The sequence below is a fragment of the Equus caballus genome, chromosome 5 (genome assembly GCF_041296265.1).
Source record: "Equus caballus isolate H_3958 breed thoroughbred chromosome 5, TB-T2T, whole genome shotgun sequence".
Classification (NCBI taxonomy): domain Eukaryota; kingdom Metazoa; phylum Chordata; class Mammalia; order Perissodactyla; family Equidae; genus Equus; species Equus caballus.
In genome coordinates this window covers 83,787,742-83,808,134 of record NC_091688.1, presented here as the reverse complement: position 1 = coordinate 83,808,134, position 20,393 = coordinate 83,787,742, and the positions used below count along the sequence as shown (strand labels likewise).

The following is a 20,393-nucleotide window of genomic DNA, read 5'->3' as shown; positions in this document are numbered from 1 at the left end:
AGATCTTTGGCCCATTTTTTAAATTGGGTTGATAGTTTTCTTCTTTTTGAGATGTATGAGTTCTTTATATATTTTGGATATTAATCTCTTATCAGATTATGGTTTGCAAATATCTTCTCCCAGTTGTTAGTAAGTCTTTTTATTTTGTTGATGGTTTCCTTTGCTGTGCAGAAACTTTTTAATTTGATGTAGTCCCATTTGTTTATTTTTTTCTATTGGTCAGACACGGTATTTGAAAATATGCTACTAACACTGATGTCAAAGAGCAAATTGCCTATGTTTTCTTCTGGAAGTTTTATGGTTTCAGGCCTTACATTCAAATCTTTAATCCATTTTGAGTTAAATTTTGTGTATGGTGTAAGATAACGATCTACTTTCATTCTGCTGCATGTGGCTGTCCAGTTTTCCCAACACCATTTATTGAGAGACTTTCCTTTCTCCACTGTATGTTCTTGGCTCCCTTGTCGAAAATTAGCTGTCCATAGATGTGTGGGTTTATTTCTGGGCTCTCAATTCTGTTCCATTGATCTATGTGTCTGTTTTTGTGCCAGTACCATACTGTTTTGGTTACTATAGATTTGTAGTATATTTTGAGGAGTGTGACATCTCCAGCTTTGTTCTTTTTTCTCAGGATAGCTTTGGCTATTTGGGGTCTTTTGTTGTTCTATATAAATTTTAGGATGCTTTTGTTCTATTTCTGTGAAAAGTATCATTGGAACTTCGATAGGGATTGCATTGAATCTGTGGATTGCTTTAGGAAGTACGGACATTTTAATTATGTTAGTTCTTTCAGTCCAAGAGCATGGAATATCCTTCCATTTTTTTTGTGTTGTCTTCAATTTATTTCAACAATGTTTTATACTTTTCATTGTACAGGTCTTTCACGTCCTTCATTAAATTTATTCCTAGGTATTTTATTCTTTTTGTTGCAATTATAAATGGGATTGTATTCTTAATTTCTCTTTCTGCTACTTCGTTGTTAGTGTATAGAAACGCAACTGATTTTTGTATGTTGATTTTGTATCCTGCAACTTTACTGTATTCATTTATTATTTCTAAAAGTTTTTTGGTGGATTCTTTAGGGTTTTCTATATATGAAATCATGTCATCTGCAAACAGTGACAGTTTCACTTGTTCCTTTCCAATTTGGATCACTTTTATTTCTTTTTTTTGCCGAATTGCTCCAGCTAGGACTTCCAATACTATGTTAAATAAGAGTGGTGAAAGCGAGCATCCTTGTCTGGTTCCTGTTCTTAGAGGGATAGCTTTCAGGTTTTCTCTGTTGAGTATGATGTTAGCTGTGGATTTGTCATATATGGCCTTTATTATGTTGAGGTATTCTCCTTCATATTCATTTCTTTCATAGTCATTTTTAATGCAATCATGGCACTCATAATTACTGCCATAAGCAAATAAGAAAACTTTAATATCTCTTAAACAAAATAAGAACAAAGGAATCAAGGCAAAAATATTTTTCATGAAGGCAAAGGTTTATTTACTTACACATATTCAAATCAAGCAAAATACTGACGTATTCATCTTCACTGGAATGACAACTTACCCCTCTGGGCCTGTCCAGCTGCAAAAGCAGCTTAAAAATTGTATTCCCATTAGTTTACTAACCTAAACTAAGTCAAGCTTGCCCACATTGATTAGGTAGGAAAAATTAAACCAACCCCGTAATAATTTGTACTTCAATCTTCATACTCTGCTATGATTTCTCTGGCTGCATTTGCTTGGATAATCTAGACATTTAGAAACAGGAGTCTAAAGTCCGGTGATTTATTCTTTCCATGTGATGCTACCAGTCCTTCAGCACTCAGCTTCAGGAAGACAATGTACATTATTAAATCATCTGACAACGACAAAATGAACTAGAATGGCATTACACGCACACATTTTTTAATAGGATTTGTTGTTTGAGATTACTCTTACTGGTCCATTTGGATGAAATATGCCTGTTTATGCAATGAGCCTGAGGACTGGCAGATTTAATACCTAATATTAGTTTAGGGAAAGCAATGAAAGCCAACTTCAAAGGTCAGGGGAGCATTCTATTGGAACATCGGGGATTTAGTTATGGTAAATAAATATTTATTGACTACCTGGAGTGAACAATGCACTACGTTCGGTAGAAGGTATAAATGAAGCCTTTCTCTATCTCATTAGATTTCAGCTATTTTAGCTTTAATTATGATACCCCTTGATTAGGGGAATGAATTCTACCACATGTCCAGATCTCCAGGCTTTCTGAAGTGGTTCCAGATTTCACCAGCAAATGCCATAAAATAAATAACTAGCAGTCCTTTTTTAAACATGCACCTCCAAATTTATACTGAGGTTCATAAGAGGCCACAAATAATTATTTATGATGCAAAGGCAGTGGAAGGTAAATCTCTTTGTTCAAAAGTCTTAAGTAGATTTTTCTGTGTTGTAGTTTATATTAACAGGTGGGATACCTACCATTACTATAATAAAACTAATTTTGAAGAAATCTGAGCTCAATAAGAATTGAAAAACATGCCAAAGCAATTTTCCCGCATATCTGAACTATCAGGGATCCATCCCTGTCTTCTTAGCCTTATAATGGCTCTCTAATGATTCTAGGAATCTCTGCAGAAAGCTCATTTGCAGCTAATAGTATCTAATAGAAGTCACTCCCTGCTCATCATTATGTTCTTTATTTTCAAGGCTTTCAAGATCAACTGCATGGGGATAGATTACATTATTGAATGCATCCCAGTTTCCAGGACACAACAATTTGCAAACGTTTATTGCCAAGGCCACGTAGAAGAACTAAAAAGCAACATCCTGAAAAGGAACAGTTGTTCTAACCAGTTGGAGATGACAATTTATCAGGAACCATTAATCTGCTGCCATGTGGAGAGCCTCCAGCCTGTGCACCGTCCATGTTGGTGAGAGGAAATTTCTAATTACGGTTTAGGGAACTTTTCACACCTGAAGTTAAACAGAAGTTTGAGAAAATGTGTGCATTTAAAAAAGCAATCATTCAGTCTGCTGGTAAATAAGACACAATTATGCACAAACTGTGCCTAGGCAATTCTGGGGTTTCACGTAAATGACTGAAAAATTATTTTTTAAACTAAAATGAAACAATCTACTCTTATTTATGAGAGGAGGAAAGTAAAATGCTTCATTTAGTTAATATCCAAGTTAGACTATATTGTTAGTGTGTAAAGTGGAATACAAGTAGTTAGTCTATACTGATTTAATGTTGTGTTATAATTAACCACAACTGGCAACAAGCACTTCGAGCGAAAATGACCTTCACATTTTCATGAAAACCTCAACTCTGCCACTTATTAGCTGTCTGTGACTTTGGACAAATTACTGAACCTAGGTTACCTCAGTTTCCCTATCCTTTATTTTTTTTCCCCTAAAGATTGGCACCTGAGCTAACAACTGCTGCCAATCTTCTTCTTTTCTTTTCTTCTTCTTCTCCCCAAAGCCCCCCAGTAGCTAGTTGTATATTCTAGTTGTGAGTGCCTCTGGTTGTGCTGTGTGGGACGCCGCCTCAGCATGGCTTGATGAGTGGTGCCATGTCCGTGCCCAGGATCCCAACCAGTGAAACCCTGGGCCGCTGAAGCAGAGCGCGCAAACTTAGCCACTAGGCCATGGGGCCAGTCCCTCCTTATCCTTTAAATAGAGCTAATAATATACCATCTTTTGGGATTCACACACATACACAACTTGGCACACGTTAGCTAATCATTAGACATGTTGATGCTCACCTTGCCTCTGGGATCAACATAATTATGCTTTTTCCTAACCAAAGAATAAACCAAGGACCAAAATATGTGGGTCTGAATAGTTAAGTGCCCTAACAGAAGGGGAATTTCTATCCAAATATGTATTGCTCACCCCACCATCTATGCCCCTGTGTTTCCCCCGCCTTGATGTCTGATTCTACTTTTATTATTTATTACCTTGTGCTAAGCATTGCCTTCTTCCTAGAGAGGCCCCTAACAACACAAATGCTCCAAGAAAGGATAATTAAAGCCATTATCACTTCGTGAGAATGAATTTGTGTGGTTTTCCTCCTAGACGGAATATACCACATACTAACACTTGGTGTCTGGGAAAGGATAAAAGGGCTCTGAAAGAGGGCGAAAGGGCACAGGATGTATTTCACAATTTTGTTTGAGGAACCTTTGTCTGTTAATCATTTACTAGGTACTAAAAATGTTCCGGAAAAAACGCAAGAAAATGGCATTAGTACTTGCCCCTAAGAAAGGGAACTGGGTAGTCAGGTACAAGAGCAGGGTTGCGGGCGCAAGACTTACCTTCACCACACACACTCTTGTACCTTTTGAGTCTAGTACTGCAGGCGTGTGTAATCCATACAAAAATTTTATTTAAAAAAAAAAAAAACAATCCTCACACCCTGTCACTCATCTTACTTTAACTTTCAGATATTTATTTATAATATCTAAACATCTGAAGATATCTAAACGTTGACATTTGAAGTTGACTTTTTTTTTCCTCTCTAAAAAGTAAGTCGGAGTTGCTTGAAATATGATTGGCTCCTCAAGACTAACTTATTTGTCTTCAAAGTATTAAACATATTATTCATACTCCTGAAGACACAGAGTTATTAGACAATTAACCTTATTTGCTGCTTTCTGTATACACAGAGTTCTTCACTAAAACTCAAGTTTCCCATAGGCAGGGCCTGTGTTATTAATATATGGAGGCCCCATCGTGGCAAACACTGAGCTTTCACAGAAGGTTACTTTCTTGAGTTTGGTTCTCAGTCCTATCTTCCAAAGAAGAAAAGTCATTAAATATAGCACGATGCTTGCATTAAGAAGAAACCTCTCAGGATTTTTATAAGAATAAAACAAACAAACAAAAAAAGAGACAGATACAGGGAATGGGAGAGGGAGAGAAAAACAGTTATAAACTATATTTGTAATGAAACTGTTGGGACTCTACTGATGGGGAATGCTTGTAAAACACCAAATATGTCATAAGGAGGGAAAACTAAGGTTGACCTAAAATCATGGACACGTTTGTTCAACAAAATGGCTGCATAACTGTTGTGCACAAGGCCCTGGGGATAAAATGTTGAACAATGCCAACTTGATTCTCGCCCTCATAGTGTTCATAGTGTGGGGGATGCAGAAAGGTAAATAGGCAATTACCATATGGTAGGATAAACATCACAAAAGGGAGTACAGAGGGTTATAGGAGCTCATAAAAGGAAAACCAGTCCTAGGCATGGGAAGGTGATGCCTAATATCACAGTGCTTGGGATTAGAGCTTTAGTGCCCTGCAAACCTGAGTTTCAACCCTGGTTTCACTGGTTCCACTCTATAACCTTGGCCAATTTATCTAATCTCTCTAGGCCTCAGTTTCATCAACTTTAAAACAGGAATAATGAGAGTATTGAGCTCACAGAGTTCATGTGAGCATTCAGTGAAATGCATGCCATAAATCTGGCACAATGTCTGGCAAATGGCAAGCACCCAAGAAAGATTAGCTAATAATATTAATGATAATAGGAAGCTGAGAACTGAAGCATGAGTAGGAGTACCCAGGTAAAATGGAGGAGAGGAAGCAGGAAGAGTGCCATAGGCTAAGGAGAAATGTGCACCCAGAAAAGCAATAGCATAATGAGCTTGAGGGGAAGAACTTGGCTTGAGCCAAGGGTTGGGAGGCCCCTGCGGTGGGGTCAGACATGCAGCTGAGGATGGAAAGGCAAGCAGAGCCCAGCTCAACCAGTTTTTCGAGCTCAAGGGAGGCCCCCTCAAGAATTTTAATCAGAAGAGGGACAGACTCAGATTTGAGTTTAGAAAAACCAGCTTGCCTACAGTGTAGGAGAGCGAGGAGACAGGAGGCAAGGGGATCAGTGATAATAACTTTCAAATAATGCCTTGCTGTTGTGGAATTTCACAGTTAGGGAGGCAGGTATCACATGAAAGACATCTATAACAATCCAATGAGGGCTTTGAAGGCTAAGGCAGTGAACTGGTGTGTGAGCGATTTCAAAGAGAGTTAGTTACGCTGCACGGCCCTGCTTTTCAGAAGCACCTCATCCAACGCAACTGCCCATGTTCCTCTCTCTGGCTGGAAGGTCTGTTACTCTGGTGATCTAGATCAAGTGCAACAGCAAAAGCGTTTTGGGGAGAGACCACACACCAGCAGGAAACTCAAGCTGGGAGGACTGCTACATAGCAGATTAGAATGGAACCTAAGGCGTGAAGATGACTCCCCTTCACCCTGGGAAAGGGAAATGTCACTATAACTGCATCAGTGTACAGCAGACTTCTTACTGTTCAAGAAAGAGTACATCTTCCACGACCCATTGTTAAGTAAGTAATAACCAACATTCTTGAAATGTCTTGTTCTATAAACTTCAGATGGATTAATAAATTTATTACAACAATTCTATGAAATTGGTATTAATACGTCCACTTTACAGGTGAGAAAACTGAGTCAAGAGACACTCCCCAACATCACAGAATTAGATCCAGTCTGATGTTCTTATCTATTACACCATGTGGCCTCTGGCAGCAGGCCACAACCCTGATATAAGAATGAAGCCAATTTAAAATGTATGCCTCAAACTACGACAGGGGAGAAAGATCACAGCCCGCTTTAGTATCAGGAAGGCCAAAATCTGGAAGTTTTATTATAGTAATGAAATTAAATTGATGATTAAATATGCAACAGTCTCTTTACAGGAAATTGCACTACCCTCATCGAATGAGTACCATTCTGAAAGGGTTTTTGAAATCTATTTTACTCTTTTAAGTACCAACCACAGCTCTGCCATATGGCCCAGGACACGTTAGAAAATATTCAAATGGGTTTACACACATCACTTTAAAATAGAGTGGGTCATCCCACAACCTCAAAGATAGAGAGGTGTGGCAAAGGAGATAGAAGAGCTAAGAGAATGAGATCTGTTACTCTTGGCTTTCTGCGAAGGTAGAGTGAAAAAAAGCTGATAATCTCAGTGAGAAATAAATGGAATATGCTTATACTCTCTGACCATGTAAGATTCTATCAACCAAGTCGTGAAGCATGTGTACAATAAGTTCTATGAGGCATTTCCAGTGTGAATTGAATAAGGACAAAAAAGAAGGAAAAAAACACCCTAACCCTCCAGACATGAAAGAAAGCACCAGCTTCTTGCAATGCCACTTGATGCCAATAGCAACAGAGAGTCTCCAGCCTGGGCTCTTAGCGGGCAACGAGAAGAATCCCAGGCCAGATGGCATTTTAAAATCCAATCTCACTTTATTTGTCTCTCTCCACTAACCTACCTTGTGTTTAAAGCAATCCCCATTTTCACAAGCTGCAATATTTTAAAGTAGTCACTAAACCTTGAGAACACAAAAAAGCTCTAATTGCCATGAGTTTGAAAATAGAGAATAAAAATTATGGAATCTGTGAAACAACCATTTCTAATTAAACACCCCCCCCCCATACCCTTACACGGAGTACAGCTTTTCAAACCTAGCCTATTCATGCGCACATTGACCACAGCTCACCAACCAACCACTCTCCTTCGATTCATTCACTTGCCAGTCCCTTTCTGCAGGACTCACTCGCCACCACTGAAAAGTAACTCCGGACGCCCTAGGTCTGTGGGTACCCACACCCTGTTAATTCATCTGGCCCGCCCTGCTCCCAGCCCCAGGCAGGACTTGGGGGCTCCCGTGTCACCAACTGGCGCTGCCCCTGGAGTCCTCGCCCAGCCTGCATCCGCCCGCCTGGAGCGGCACCCTCCCTGCCCCCGCTCTCCGGGAGTTGCACGGCATTGTCTTTGACGCTGTTTAATCTTTACAAATAAAACTGCTGGTGAAATGGATTCCCCACCCCACCCACCTGCCGAGTCCGCACAACCACACTCAATCGGGTCTTCTCGGAGGCACCCAAGCTGCACCGACAGCCGGGAGGCGTGAACAATGAACTTCTCTCTCTCTGACTGTCTCACACACACCCCCTCGCCCCCAAACGGGAAGTTTGGAACTCGCCCGGGGCCCATTCCGCGACTGCCCCGGCAACTCGGCCGCGGGCGGCAGGGGAGGGCCCGGCGCGCTGCCCCGGCCGCGCCCCTCGCGCCGCCGCGCGGGCAGTTACCTCCTTCCTCCGGCTCGGCGCCCCGGGGCGGGTGATGAGGGCCGTCTCCTCGCACACCACGGCCACGTCCTCCACGAACACGCAGTCCGGGAGGCTCTCGTCGGCCGGCAGCTCCACCACCTGCAGCCCCAGCTTGCTGCCCAGCACGCCCACGTAGAGCTGGTACTGCCGCTCGGCGCGGGCGAAATCCACCTCGTCGCCCTTGGCGCGCCTCAGCGCGTGCTGGACCAGGGACTCGGGCGGCGCCCGCACCACGGCGTGGGTGGCCCGGCCGAAGGCGGCGGGGTGGCCGAGCGCGGCCATGGCTCCGGACGGCGGCGGGGCGCGGCGGGGGCGCGGCGGCCGGGTCCTCCCGCGGGCAGCGCGCGCCGAGCCTGCGAGCGCCCGGCGGCTCCTCTTGGCAGCCGCGGACTGCGGTGCAGAGGGAGCCCGGCTCGCGCCCGGAGCCCTGCCCGCGCGACTGAGCATGCCCAGAGCTCCGGGCGCCGGCCCGCGCGCCGCCCGCGCGCCACCCCGGCGCTCCCGTCTGCGGCGGGCGATGGGGCGGTGAGCCCCGCGCCAGGAGTGGGCTGGGGGAGCGGCCGGGGAGGCGGGTAGCGCGGGAGGTGTGCGCAGGCGGGGGGCCTCGGCGACAAGTCGGCGTCCCCGGCCCTGACGGTACCTGTGCTCCGCCGCAGGTGCACACCGCACATCGCCCCCACGGCGGACTCGGAGAGCGACCGGAGGGCTTCTTGGGGGCAGGAGGCAAAGGATGGGATGATTCTTTTCTGGATAAATACTTTGACCTCTCCCTCTGCTCTCCTGTTCCCAGGCTGCCCAGCGCGTGGGAGCACCCCCAGTTCTTAGTGTGAGAATCTGTCTTCGCACCCAAGTCCACGTTACCTTAACTTTCCCTGCAATTAACCTCTCCCCGACGTGAGACTCGACATTACAAAAAGAATGTATTTCTTCCCGTCTGTGAGAAAGAGGAAGAGACCAAGAAACACATGCATAGGGAAAAATAGAGAGAAACAGTATTTCAAGGACCATCGGCTCTCCTGAGCGATGTGATTCTAGCGTGTTCGTGTCCAGGGCCCACAGAGGAAGGGAGGCAAAGACCGAGCGAGCTGTCCCCACGATAGACATGTGCTCACCTTGTGCGCTTGTGCAGTGTCAGGTGTGTAGCCTCACAACTCCTTGTCTTTGAGAAAAATGTTTTCCCACCTTCTCTCTGGCCTCCCTCACGCCTGTACAGACTCCGGGCAATTCCCCTTGTATTTGTTGAACGTTTCTTTTTTGTACCCCTTAGGCAGTCCCTTTCCCTTCTTAATGATACTAAACTTCTCTTTTTTTCCCCTCTCACGTATTACATATGTAATAATCCATGGGTTCTGCTTTTTTGAGAGGAAGACCCACTTCAAAAACCAGTTTCTAACTCCAAAATACTCTCGTGTAATAATCTTCCCTCACATTCTGTAGCACATTTCTAATTTAAAGATTGATTGGATCGTAAGAACTTGAAATTTGCATGGGACCTTAGAGACCCTCTCTTCTAACTTCCTAATCAATGTTCTTGAATTCCAGCCAAAACATCTATGACAGTCATCAGATCTTTACTCGAACATTTTAAAAGCTCACTTACTTACAGTGTATTCCACTTTTGAAGAGCTATCATGGTTAAAAAAATTCTTCATTTTTGGCTTAAAACCCACTGGTCCGAGTTCTGCCTTCTGGCATTACCTAATACGCGAATATTTTTTCACAAGACAGCATTCATGTACCTGAAGACAGTTCTGATATCTATGCTACCTGACATTCTCCTCCCACCCACCATCCTGACCTCTTCCAGTCTTTGAACCACCAAAAAGGAGCTAGTGATTTGGTTTTTAAGTCCCTTCAGCATTCTGGTCGTCTTCCTTTTTGATTCACCTAATTTGTCTCTATCCCTTTTAAATCATAGTATCCGGAAAAGAAGCAATTCTTCCTGTGTGGTCTGACGAGCACAGACTACAGCAGAACCTTTGTTCTCCATGCTAGGCTCCTATTAACACTGCCTAAGATTGTATTCGCTTTTTTTGGTGGTCGAGTGCCAAGGCCCAGGCCACAGTCTTCTTGCCAGAACTCTGATCCCAGTTTTTAGGACATATGGGTTTCTAGGAGCAGATCTATCCGAGGATGGTGGAACAGTTGTCTCAACTGAGCCTGGAGAACATGTGATCCGCCTTCTCCCCCTCTCCCAAGGGTGACCTGAGTTTACCCAGATGACATGGCATTTCTCACCTTCAGAAATGAGGGGTCTTAAGTGAAGGACATCTCTGACCCTGACACTGGAAGTAGGACCAAAAGTAAAATAACAAAACTTTAAGACCTACTAGGTTCTACTTCTGAGGCAAAACTCTAAGAGGACTCAGTCTGCCTATTGGTGCCAGCTTAGTGTCAGAAATCACTGAATGGTGTCTTCAGACGGGGGATTCCCACCAGTGCTACAAATGAAAGTTGACCCATGTGCTAAGCTTGCCCAAGTTAAAATGTAGGACTTTGTTCCCCTCTTTACCCAACACTGAGGCTCCATCCATCTCCAGTTGGCCTCCACTTAGCAACCTTATTTCATGCCTGTACCTAATGTTGGAGCCTGAATGCTTGGCCTACATCCTAGTGCCCTGAGCCTAACTATGAACAGGGTCCTGTGTACCACTCTGGGCTCATGTCAGTCTTGCAAACCATTAAAAGCTGCAAATTTTTTCTATAAATTGGTGTTAGCCATGTCTTTCCATATTGAAATTGGGCCACTGGTTTTTTAAAATCTAAATTTGTACTTAGCCCTATTAAATGTTATCTGCTTCATTCCAACTTGTCTAGTTTTGATTCTGTCATCTCATGCATTACTTATTATCTCTAGTTTTATGTCTTCTGAAATTTATAAGCCTGCCTTTTTTCTCCTCTAAGCGATTGTCAAAAAATGTTAGAATGTGTATATTGGTGAAAAGAGTAATAAAAACACCAACTCCAGCAAATTATAGTTTGCATGCCTCCCTGCTTGAGCAATGGAGGACAGTTTTTTAGGGAAATGGACTTTATTGAGCCTGATGCATTTGTAAATTCATTTTTCCCACAAATATTTACTGAAAATTCCCAAAGTACAACACTTCAGAGTCATATAAAAAGCATAAAAACATGGTCCTTGACCTTGAAGAGCTCACAATATCACTGGGAAAACAAGACATCCAAAATTGGAGCTATGATAAGGGCATACAAGAGATACAGACAACAAAGTGCTACAGGAAGTTGAGGGAAAGAGATATAACTGTGTCTGATGGGAGTAGAAGAAAGCTGCTTGAAGGCGATTAGACTTGGTTCAGGCCTTGAATAATTTTTAGGATGTGAATAATTGGAAGGAGAGGATGAGAATCCTAAGGAAAAGTATATGCAAAAGCCAGACACATGTTCAAGGAACACTAGATAGATCAACTTGATTCACATATGTATTGGTTAAGGTAATTAGCTGCTGTAACCAAATGACCCCAACCCATATTATGGCACAAAGTTGATAGAAACTTCAGACATTCCTGGTTGGTTCCTGACGCCTCTCCAAGCAACATTCAGGGATCTAGACATCTTCCATTTTGTGGCTCCAGCTTTTCAAAATTTGGCATCCAAGTTCACTGTGCTCACTTTCTTCAAGCTCTAAGAAAGGGAAAGCACCATGTCTGACAGACTTAATGGGCCAGGCTAAGAAGTGATGTATATCACCTCTGCTCACATTCCTCTAGCTAGAACTCAGTCACACAGCTACAATAACTACAGGGAAGGGCAAGAAAATACAGCCTGTGTGAGCTCAGAAAGAAGAGGAAACAGGTTGGGGAAACAGCCAGCTGGTTTCTGCCCCAGAGTACAATGGGGAAAATGGAAAATAAAGGTAGAAAGATGGGCTAGGCTTTCATCACTTGAGCAATGGAGAGACATATGGTGTGGAGACTGAGTGTAGCTTCTGGAGCCAGACTTTGTGGGTGGAAGCTTGGCTCTGCTATTTTCTTGTTGTAAAGTCTTAGACATGTTACTTAAAAGCTCTTTGCCTTAGTTTCATCCTCATCTGTAAAATGGGAAACAATTAACTCATTATCGTAGGGTTATTACGAAGGTTAACCTAATAATGCAAATTGCTTAGAAAAATGCTTAGCATAGGACATAGCACCCAGCACGTGCTCAATAAATATTATCCATCGACAGGTTTGAACAGAAGGCTTTGAACATGATTTCCTACCAATGACCAAACCACATATCCACATCCACTGAATTATCAGAGTCATACGGGTATCCTAATGGTTCCCGACAGAACCCATGGCCTTCCTAGGCCTTCCAAATCTCACCCACAAATATCATCAATACACATTTATTGAACCCTTGCTACATACCAGGTTCTATGCTAGGTACTGGGGATGCAATTGTGAATGATAATGTGGATCTTATGGTCAAATTGCTCCTTTTGCTCTTCCACACATCTCAAGACCTTTGTAATCAATTCCCTGTTTAAATTCCCCCTATTTGAAATACCTAAAGCTTTTTATATTCTCCCAGCTTGACACTGATTGATACAGGGACAATTTTCTTTTCCATTGACAATATTGCCGGTACCTGCATTTGAAGTCAATTTTAGGTAGCAATTATTTCAGGATTAAAACAGACACTCTTGCCTTCCTCCTTTTTTACTCCATTTTTAGCAGATGCAAGATTTACTTTCACTGGGGATGAGTGTTTGAGAGTGGGGGTGGGAATCCTAAAAGAGAATGAGTGCTCAAGGATGTCCTTGTCTACCCCACGTGCTAGAGATACTGGATCAAGTAAGTACCCTAAGTCCACAATCTGACACTAAGTCCTGAGTGTTTCCACATGAGAATCACTAAATTTGACACAAAAAGGTTTTCTGCAGAAGAAACCCATTGCTGCAGAGTTCCTTTGCCATCCAAGGAGTGAGCGATGTTTGGTTGAGAGGGCAGGCAGTGGGTTACAGACTGGGAGATAGTTCTAGGGAAGCCAGGGCTCTGGTTCCTAAAGTCAAGACGTGTAGCCTCCTAACCTCAGTTTCTTCAACTTTCACCTAGGAATTCACTCATTATACAAATATTTACCAAGCAGCTAAAAAGCATATGGTAGAGGAATACATGAAAGCAATGACTAAGGGATGATAAAACTGACTTTGACTCCTGGCCCTCCTACATTCTAGTCATGTAACCTTGATGTGTCCAAGATCCATGCTCCACTATTTTCTGTCTTGCTCTAAGCCCCGGAGGACTGACCTTCATGCTCTGCATCCCCTGGGATCCCATTATTGTTGGCGTTGGCCAATGGGAGGCTCTCATAGGAGATTGGAGGGAAAGAGGAGAGAGAGGTCAATGTATTTATTCCTCTCGTTCCCTTCCTGATTTTTCGTGGTGTAGCAAGAGCCACACCCTTCTATAACCATAGCTTCTGTCTGGTGGCCTCCCTTTGTTGATTCCAGCTCCTGACTGTGTTCTCATAACCCCATGTAACTACTTACACGGAAGTACTAAGCAGCACACATTTCAAAGCCCACTTTTAAGCACAGGTTATTATGAATTTTTTTTTTAAAGGATACGAAAAAAGGCAATTCAGCATTTTCAGAAAAAGCATTGGGCAATATTCAACACTGTGCTTGGGGCCATCCACTCTCTCTAGCTTCTCAGAGTTTTTCCTGGCATTGTGAATGTTGATCAGAGTAGCTGGAGAAGGGATCGATGGATCCAACATAACCGTCATGTACGGATTTAATGTGGAGATGCCAATGAAAGCAGCGAAGTTAGAATTTCTCATTTCCATGCTCTAGAAAGAAGTGGCCAATTAACTGCAGCTCAGCTTGAACTGCTTCATGACGTTCCTTGAATTATCAACATCTAAGAGTGGTAACGTCTTCCCATTTTTGCTAGTCCTTGGGTGGCTCAACTTTCCTTGTTGATTCTCTTTACCCTGGCAGCACCTCTAAAAACTATTCCCTTTGTTAAACATTCTCTTTAAAATTGTTAGATGAGTATGCCATTTATTTTGGACCTTACTTGGGTGAGTCACTTGAATTTATGTGTAAAATAGGAGTTATAATACCTCATTCTCAGGGTTGTTATGAGGCTGAAATATGACAGCATGTACAAAGGGTCTTCCTGGCACCAGGAAGTAGTCAATTAATGATAACCACTAATATTAATAGCTGTTGTACTCTTGTGTCAGGCACTATCATGAATCCCAAAGCAGCCATCTGCCTCTGTGTAAAATGCCCATTTCCACCACTCAACAGACTCAAGTCTTTCAAATGAGATAACACATAAAGTGCCACCTCAGTGATAGGCACCTAGTAAGTGCTCAATAAGTGCTCTTGGCTCTTTAAAGCTCAGCTTTCTCTGCTCCCCACCGTCTCCCACACAAGCAACATTTCCTTTTTGCGAACTTCAGTAGCTCTTTCTATATTCCTCTCTTGTGCTGCTTATTTCTTTCTCTTAGCAGAGTAATAACCCATTGATGCCAGAGTCATCTACTTCATTACAGCCACATTAAGGGCTAATGAGGTATTCAAAGTGTCCCGAAAAGTACAAAGTACTGTATAAATATATTGAGTTTGAACAACAAGTCTGTGATGTATTATGATGATATGCAGAGATTAGTGTGGCCCCAAACTTTTTTACAGTTTCTCAGAGCTTTTTCTAACATTTTGTTTCCAGAAGGATTTTTTATGACTATTCCATACGCAAATATATGTCTGTGGGGGAACAAATAAATTGAGGGAAAGCTCTTTCAGATTTTAGGTAATCTAAATGTTGAAGAAAAGAAAAACATTTCTCTACAGTTGAAATTGTTATATATGTATACATATTTATCATGCACACACACACATGCATGTACATGCATGCACATGCACACACTCCAGGGCTCTGAGAAGCCCCATTCATTTCCTTATGAAATGCAGTTGCTTCATTTCCTTATGAAGAACAATGGAATGTCAGTTTTGCAATAACCAGGGAATTGTTACATTCGTTTTTGTGGTATCAACCCACAATTGTTTAACATAGCATCAGAACACACATATGCCAGGAATCCTCCTTCCTGCTTTCCTCTTTTGCATCAGTGATACTGCTCTCTCATGGCTTCTTCTGTCTCTTTCTTTCTCTCTCTCTCTGCTTCTGTTCCACTGCTTTTAAATGTTGGTGTTTCCCTGAGTTCTCTGGCCTCACTCTCTTTTCCTCCAACTTTACATGCTCCCTCCTGTGGGTGAACTAATCTAGGCCCACGACTTCAAATGTCACCTCAATGCCAACAATGCCCGCACCTTCATTCCTGATCCTGTGCTCTCTCCTGAGCTTCAGAACTGCCTAGAAGACATCAGTCCGCTTGACTGTCCCATAGGAACTCCAAAGTCAATATTCCCAAAGCTGAATCTATTGTTTACTGTCCAGGATTGTTCCTTTGCTCCCTTATTCTCACAGAGAGGTGCTCAAGCCAGTAATCTGACTGTTTATCCTTAGCTTCACTTTCTCCTTTGCCTCCACATTTAATCAATCATGTTCTGTCATATCAATCTCCTTAAAATGGCTCAGATCCATCTATGTCTCCCCATCCACTCTGCCACCACTTGGTCTAGAATATAATTATTGGTCTCCTGGATTATTGCAACAGCCCTCCTATCCAGAGTGGTCTTTCTAAACTGCAGATCTGACCATGCCACTCTCTTGCCTAAATCCTCCAGTGGCTTCTCAGTACTATCAGAATGAAGTCCAAATGTCTTGCCATGGCCCACAAGACACCTCTCCTCATTCTCATTCTGGTCATTTCCCCATTCTTCCTCTTACATGGGCCTCTGCACATGGTGTTCTATTACCTGGAATGTGCTTGACACCATCCCTGCTTGGATAATTCCTAATCCTCCTTTAAGACTCAGTGAAGACATCACCCCATCCCTGAAGCCTTCCCCGGCCCACACAGGCTGGATGTGATACATCTGTATCCCCGATTTCACTCCCATAACAGAGTATTGCACTACTTGCTAGTCTGAGGAACTCTTGACAGACAGACACATCTTTTTATTGCTGAATCTTCAATTCAAGTGTTTAGAGAATAGCTTATTTAAAACAATGGATGGCTTTCACTTCTCTGTACTCTCATCAGCCCACCTTCATGAGAATGGGTTTCAGTTCTTACAAAATAAGAGGATTACACCTGGTCCACTTCCAGCTCCAAGAGTCTATGATTCTATTGCTCCAAATGTCTGTTAATTGCTGCAGGGCAGTAGAGAGTTCATGGTTTAGGTTTGAATCTTGGCTCTGTCCCCGTTGGTGATCTTGCACAATTTGCTTAACCTTTTTGAGACTCAGACACTCATATGTAAAATGGGACTAGTAATACCAATCTTAGATGGATTTTAAGAGGATTAAACGAAATTAACTTAAACAACATAGAAAACATATTCTCGCTATCCTTTCCACTGGTTAAGGTAGTCAGTATTCAGATAGTCCTTTGTTCAAATCCTGGCTTCGCCACTTATTCCTATTCAATCCTGGTCAATCAATTGTAGACACAGAACTTTGATTTTTTCATTTGTAAAATGCAGATGACATCTACCTTAAGGTGTTATAAAGATTAATGAGATGATCCATGTAAAACTTTGCAGGATATAGATAGGGGAAGCATTCAACAAATGTTATCAGCTTCCATGATGATGATGATGATGATGATGATGATGAAGAACAAGGAGGAGGAGAAGAAGAGGAAGAAGAAGATATGCAAAGCCTGACAATAATTGATTTTCAGTGAAAGTTATTGCTTTTCCTCTTTCCCATTCTATTCATGATTGGGTAAAGCTTCATTTACCCAATTTAGGGTCAAATCTCATTACAACAAAATTGTTGCCCAACTTTCCCCTGATGAATGAGAATCTTCTTGTGTGGAATACTGGTGAAAGTTTACTACACTTTAAATAACTTGGGTTACTTATATTCCATATGCTTGATGATGCACAGGTACAAGTCTTGGAAATATAGGTCATGTAAAAAATAGTGTCAGATTATTTCTCTATACTTTTTTTTTTGCTAGCACTACTATAAAATTTTAGTGGGGGCAAGAGGAGGTCCTATAAATGGGACCTGCATCATGCATAAATAGGGAGTTTGCAAGCTTCTAGTGGTTTTATGGAGAGAGTGTCACCATTCCCATTACCTGAACTCTGACCTCTGAGGTGTTTGTCACCTATTTCCTTATTTCACCCTTCATCTATTTTCTCCTCTGAATCATCTTTCCTCAGCACCTCCTCATTGTGAATTTACTTTTCTCACTCTTTGTTCCAGTTATCTATTGCTGCATAACAAACTACTCCAAAACTTAATGGCTTGAAATAATCATTTTATTTTGACCTCAATTTGTGGATCAGGAATTTAGGAAGGGCTTGTCTATGTGGTTCATCCCTGGTCCATGTGGAATTGGCTCCAAGATGGCTTCCTCATTCACATCTCTGGTGCCTCAGTGTTCCTTGGCCTCTCTCTCTCTACATGAGTCTCTTCCTCTAGGGCCTCTCCAAGTGGCTTAGGTTTCTCACAGCATGGTGATCTCAGAGTAGTCTCACTTCTTAATTGGGAGTTGGCTTCCTAGAGGTGGGAAGGGGAAACTGCCAGGCCATTTGAGGGCTACACATGGAACTAGCATGGCTTCTTTTCCACCATCCTGTATTGGTCAAAGCAGTCACAGGCCTGTCCTGATTCAAAGAGAGAGGAAATAGATACCACCCCTCGATGGAAGGAGTGCCCACCATTAATCAGCCACACTCATTCCCCAAGTTCTGTTATTATTCCAGTGTAGTATTTATACAACTTTTTCAGAGAATTTCCTAATGTTTCCTGAGTTAAAATCAGGGTCCATACATACAGATTCATTTACACAACTAGTACTATTTACTGACTGGTGCTAGGCACTAGTGCTGTCTAGTGGAGAAGGTAGTTATTAATCAAGCAATCACATAATTAAATACTTACAAACAAAATGCTATAAAGGAAAAGGACTGGATTCCCCCAGCATGTATAATAACAGAAATATCATCTCTCTGGGAGATCAAGGAAAGCTTCCTTGAAGAGCTGACTTTTGAGCTGAGACTGGAAGGATGGGTAGGTATTAACTAAGATTGGAGAGAACATTCCAGACTAAGGGAGCATAGGAACAAAGACAAAAAGTGAGAGGGAGCTTAATGTGTTTGAGGAAATAAAAGAAAAATCCATGTGCTACCGGGGCAGTGTGGGTGATATTGTTAATCTCGTTTTAAAAGTGAGGAAACTGAGGGTCAGCACCCAGCTGAGAGCTTGATACAAGGTAAGGATGTGCTTCCCCAATGATGGAGAGTTTGCCCGTGATGCACAACTTGCCTTCACACTTCCTCTACAGCTTTTTACAACTGGAACAGTGTTGCCTACAAACTAATGACATCTGATGTGAGAGTCAGCCAGACTCAGAGAAATTAGCACAAAAAATCACCCTAAGAAAACCTTATCTACAGACACTATAACACATCCTGGTGGTATTACAGATAGGAGTGGAGTTTAAATGTAAATCAAGACTAATTCATATCAAGATTATCTAACTCTTTAGAAATGCTATATGATTCAAACTACTATCTTCATTATACATATGTATATATATATATATATATATATATAAACAACTTTCATATGAAAGCTAGAGGAAAATGGTAATTTGTGTTCATACAGGTCACATATATAGCTACTTACTAAATTTTCCAGATAATTTATTTAAACATTCCAGCAAATCAGTATATGCATGAATATAAAATGCTGCACAGGGGCCGGCCTGGTGGCACAGCAGTTAAGTTCACACGTTCTGTTTCTCGGCGACCTGGGCTTCACCGGTCCGGATCCCGGGTGCGGACATGGCACCGCTTGTCAAGCCATGCTGTGGTAGGCGTCCCACGTATAAAGTAGAGGAAGATGGGCATGGATGTTAGCTCAGAGCCAGTTTTCCTCAGCAAAAAAAGGAGGATTGGCAGCAGTTGGCTCAGGGCTAATCTTCCTCAAAAATAAATAAATAAATAAAATAAAATGCTGCACAGATTATCTATTGTTTACTGGTCTAGGATATTTTATGCTTTTACACGCTAGTATGTGAGCTTCAATTCTCTGTTCAATTCTTAAGTTATTTTTAATGTATTTATTAAAATTGAAAAAATTAATTAACTATGCCATCTGCCAACTCAAAAGTGGGAAAAAACTAGAAAGGCCTTTCAAGAATGACTTTTTCAAAAATATAGAAAGGAAAAAAATCAAGAAGATTGTCTTGGAAAGCAAGTTTTTTTTCTGTGGGAAGGCTGTGATAGATACATCATTTTAAGGAGAAAGGGGGCAAGAATATTATATAGAAAAATCAGAATTGTACTTTTATGGGAAACTCATGAGTTCCCACAAAAGATCACACATTTCATCCTTAAGAAGAAAGAAAAGAAGTTTCAACTCTAATTTGCTTTTTGCCAAGAACTCTTTCCAACATCCTAACTGATTTTAGGGATTATACTTTCCGTTGTTTCCTTCCTTTTGTGACTTAGTTGATGTTTCTTGAGCTTTACAATATTGTCTGCCTCACTGGACTATCATTCTGATCCTCATTAGAAATGTCATTGACTGTATGGTGGAGAGCGGGGAAGAGGCCAGGCATTGTCAGGAAAGACTGATAAATGTCAACTGCTGAAGAATGGGATGATGACATTTGCGGGACTAGTCCTCAGGACTTTACATAACTCTGTAATATTGTATTCTATATAATTTTATACTTCTTCATAATATTTATTCTAAGGAACATGGTGAAACTACGACACCCTTTGAAAGGAATTATATTTTCATTATCTTTTGAAAGTTTAAACATAATTTTTATTTTGCTTTGTGTTTTGCTTTTAAAAGATTCATAGTTTGCTACAGCCCGAGAGGTGGTACCCGAAAAGCTTGAAGTTGGTAATAACCTGAGGTTATTCTTCCTCCCTCCTGTTTTTCTTTTATAAAAAACACCAGAAGGAAATTAAATGCTTAATTAAATTAAACAAATTAGCTGAACACTGATGTTACCACGGTCAGTGTTTGCACCACTAATTGCTTATTGAGTATGATGACAATGTTCACACAGTCTGAAAGTGGAGTAGGTTTGCACAGATCACAACAGGCGGTATTAGTTCTTGGTGGTATGGGAACCGGCATTCTGGAGGTGGAGACCATATGAGTACCATCAAAACACCGGACATTGCTGGTTCAGTTTGCCCA

At 41.9% G+C, this 20,393-nt stretch overlaps 1 protein-coding gene across 3 annotated transcripts in view; it reads right to left on the bottom strand.

Annotated features, from left to right (window-relative positions):
- The window catches only part of DDAH1 (dimethylarginine dimethylaminohydrolase 1), a 125,132-nt gene extending 116,188 nt beyond the window's left edge, over positions 1–8,944 (bottom strand). The window contains exon 1 of one of the 3 annotated variants that reach the window (XM_070268754.1): positions 8,774–8,944. Coding sequence is in view for 1 of the 3 variants with exons in the window: in XM_005610458.4 (XP_005610515.3) it covers positions 8,113–8,580 (468 nt within the window). In the remaining 2 variants the exon portion in view is untranslated. Of the gene's footprint in view, positions 1–7,857; positions 8,084–8,112; positions 8,650–8,773 lie in introns of those variants that run through there. The other 2 variants (XM_005610458.4, XM_023641741.2) reach the window with 2 other exon arrangements.
- Positions 8,945–20,393: the final 11,449 nt, after the last annotated feature.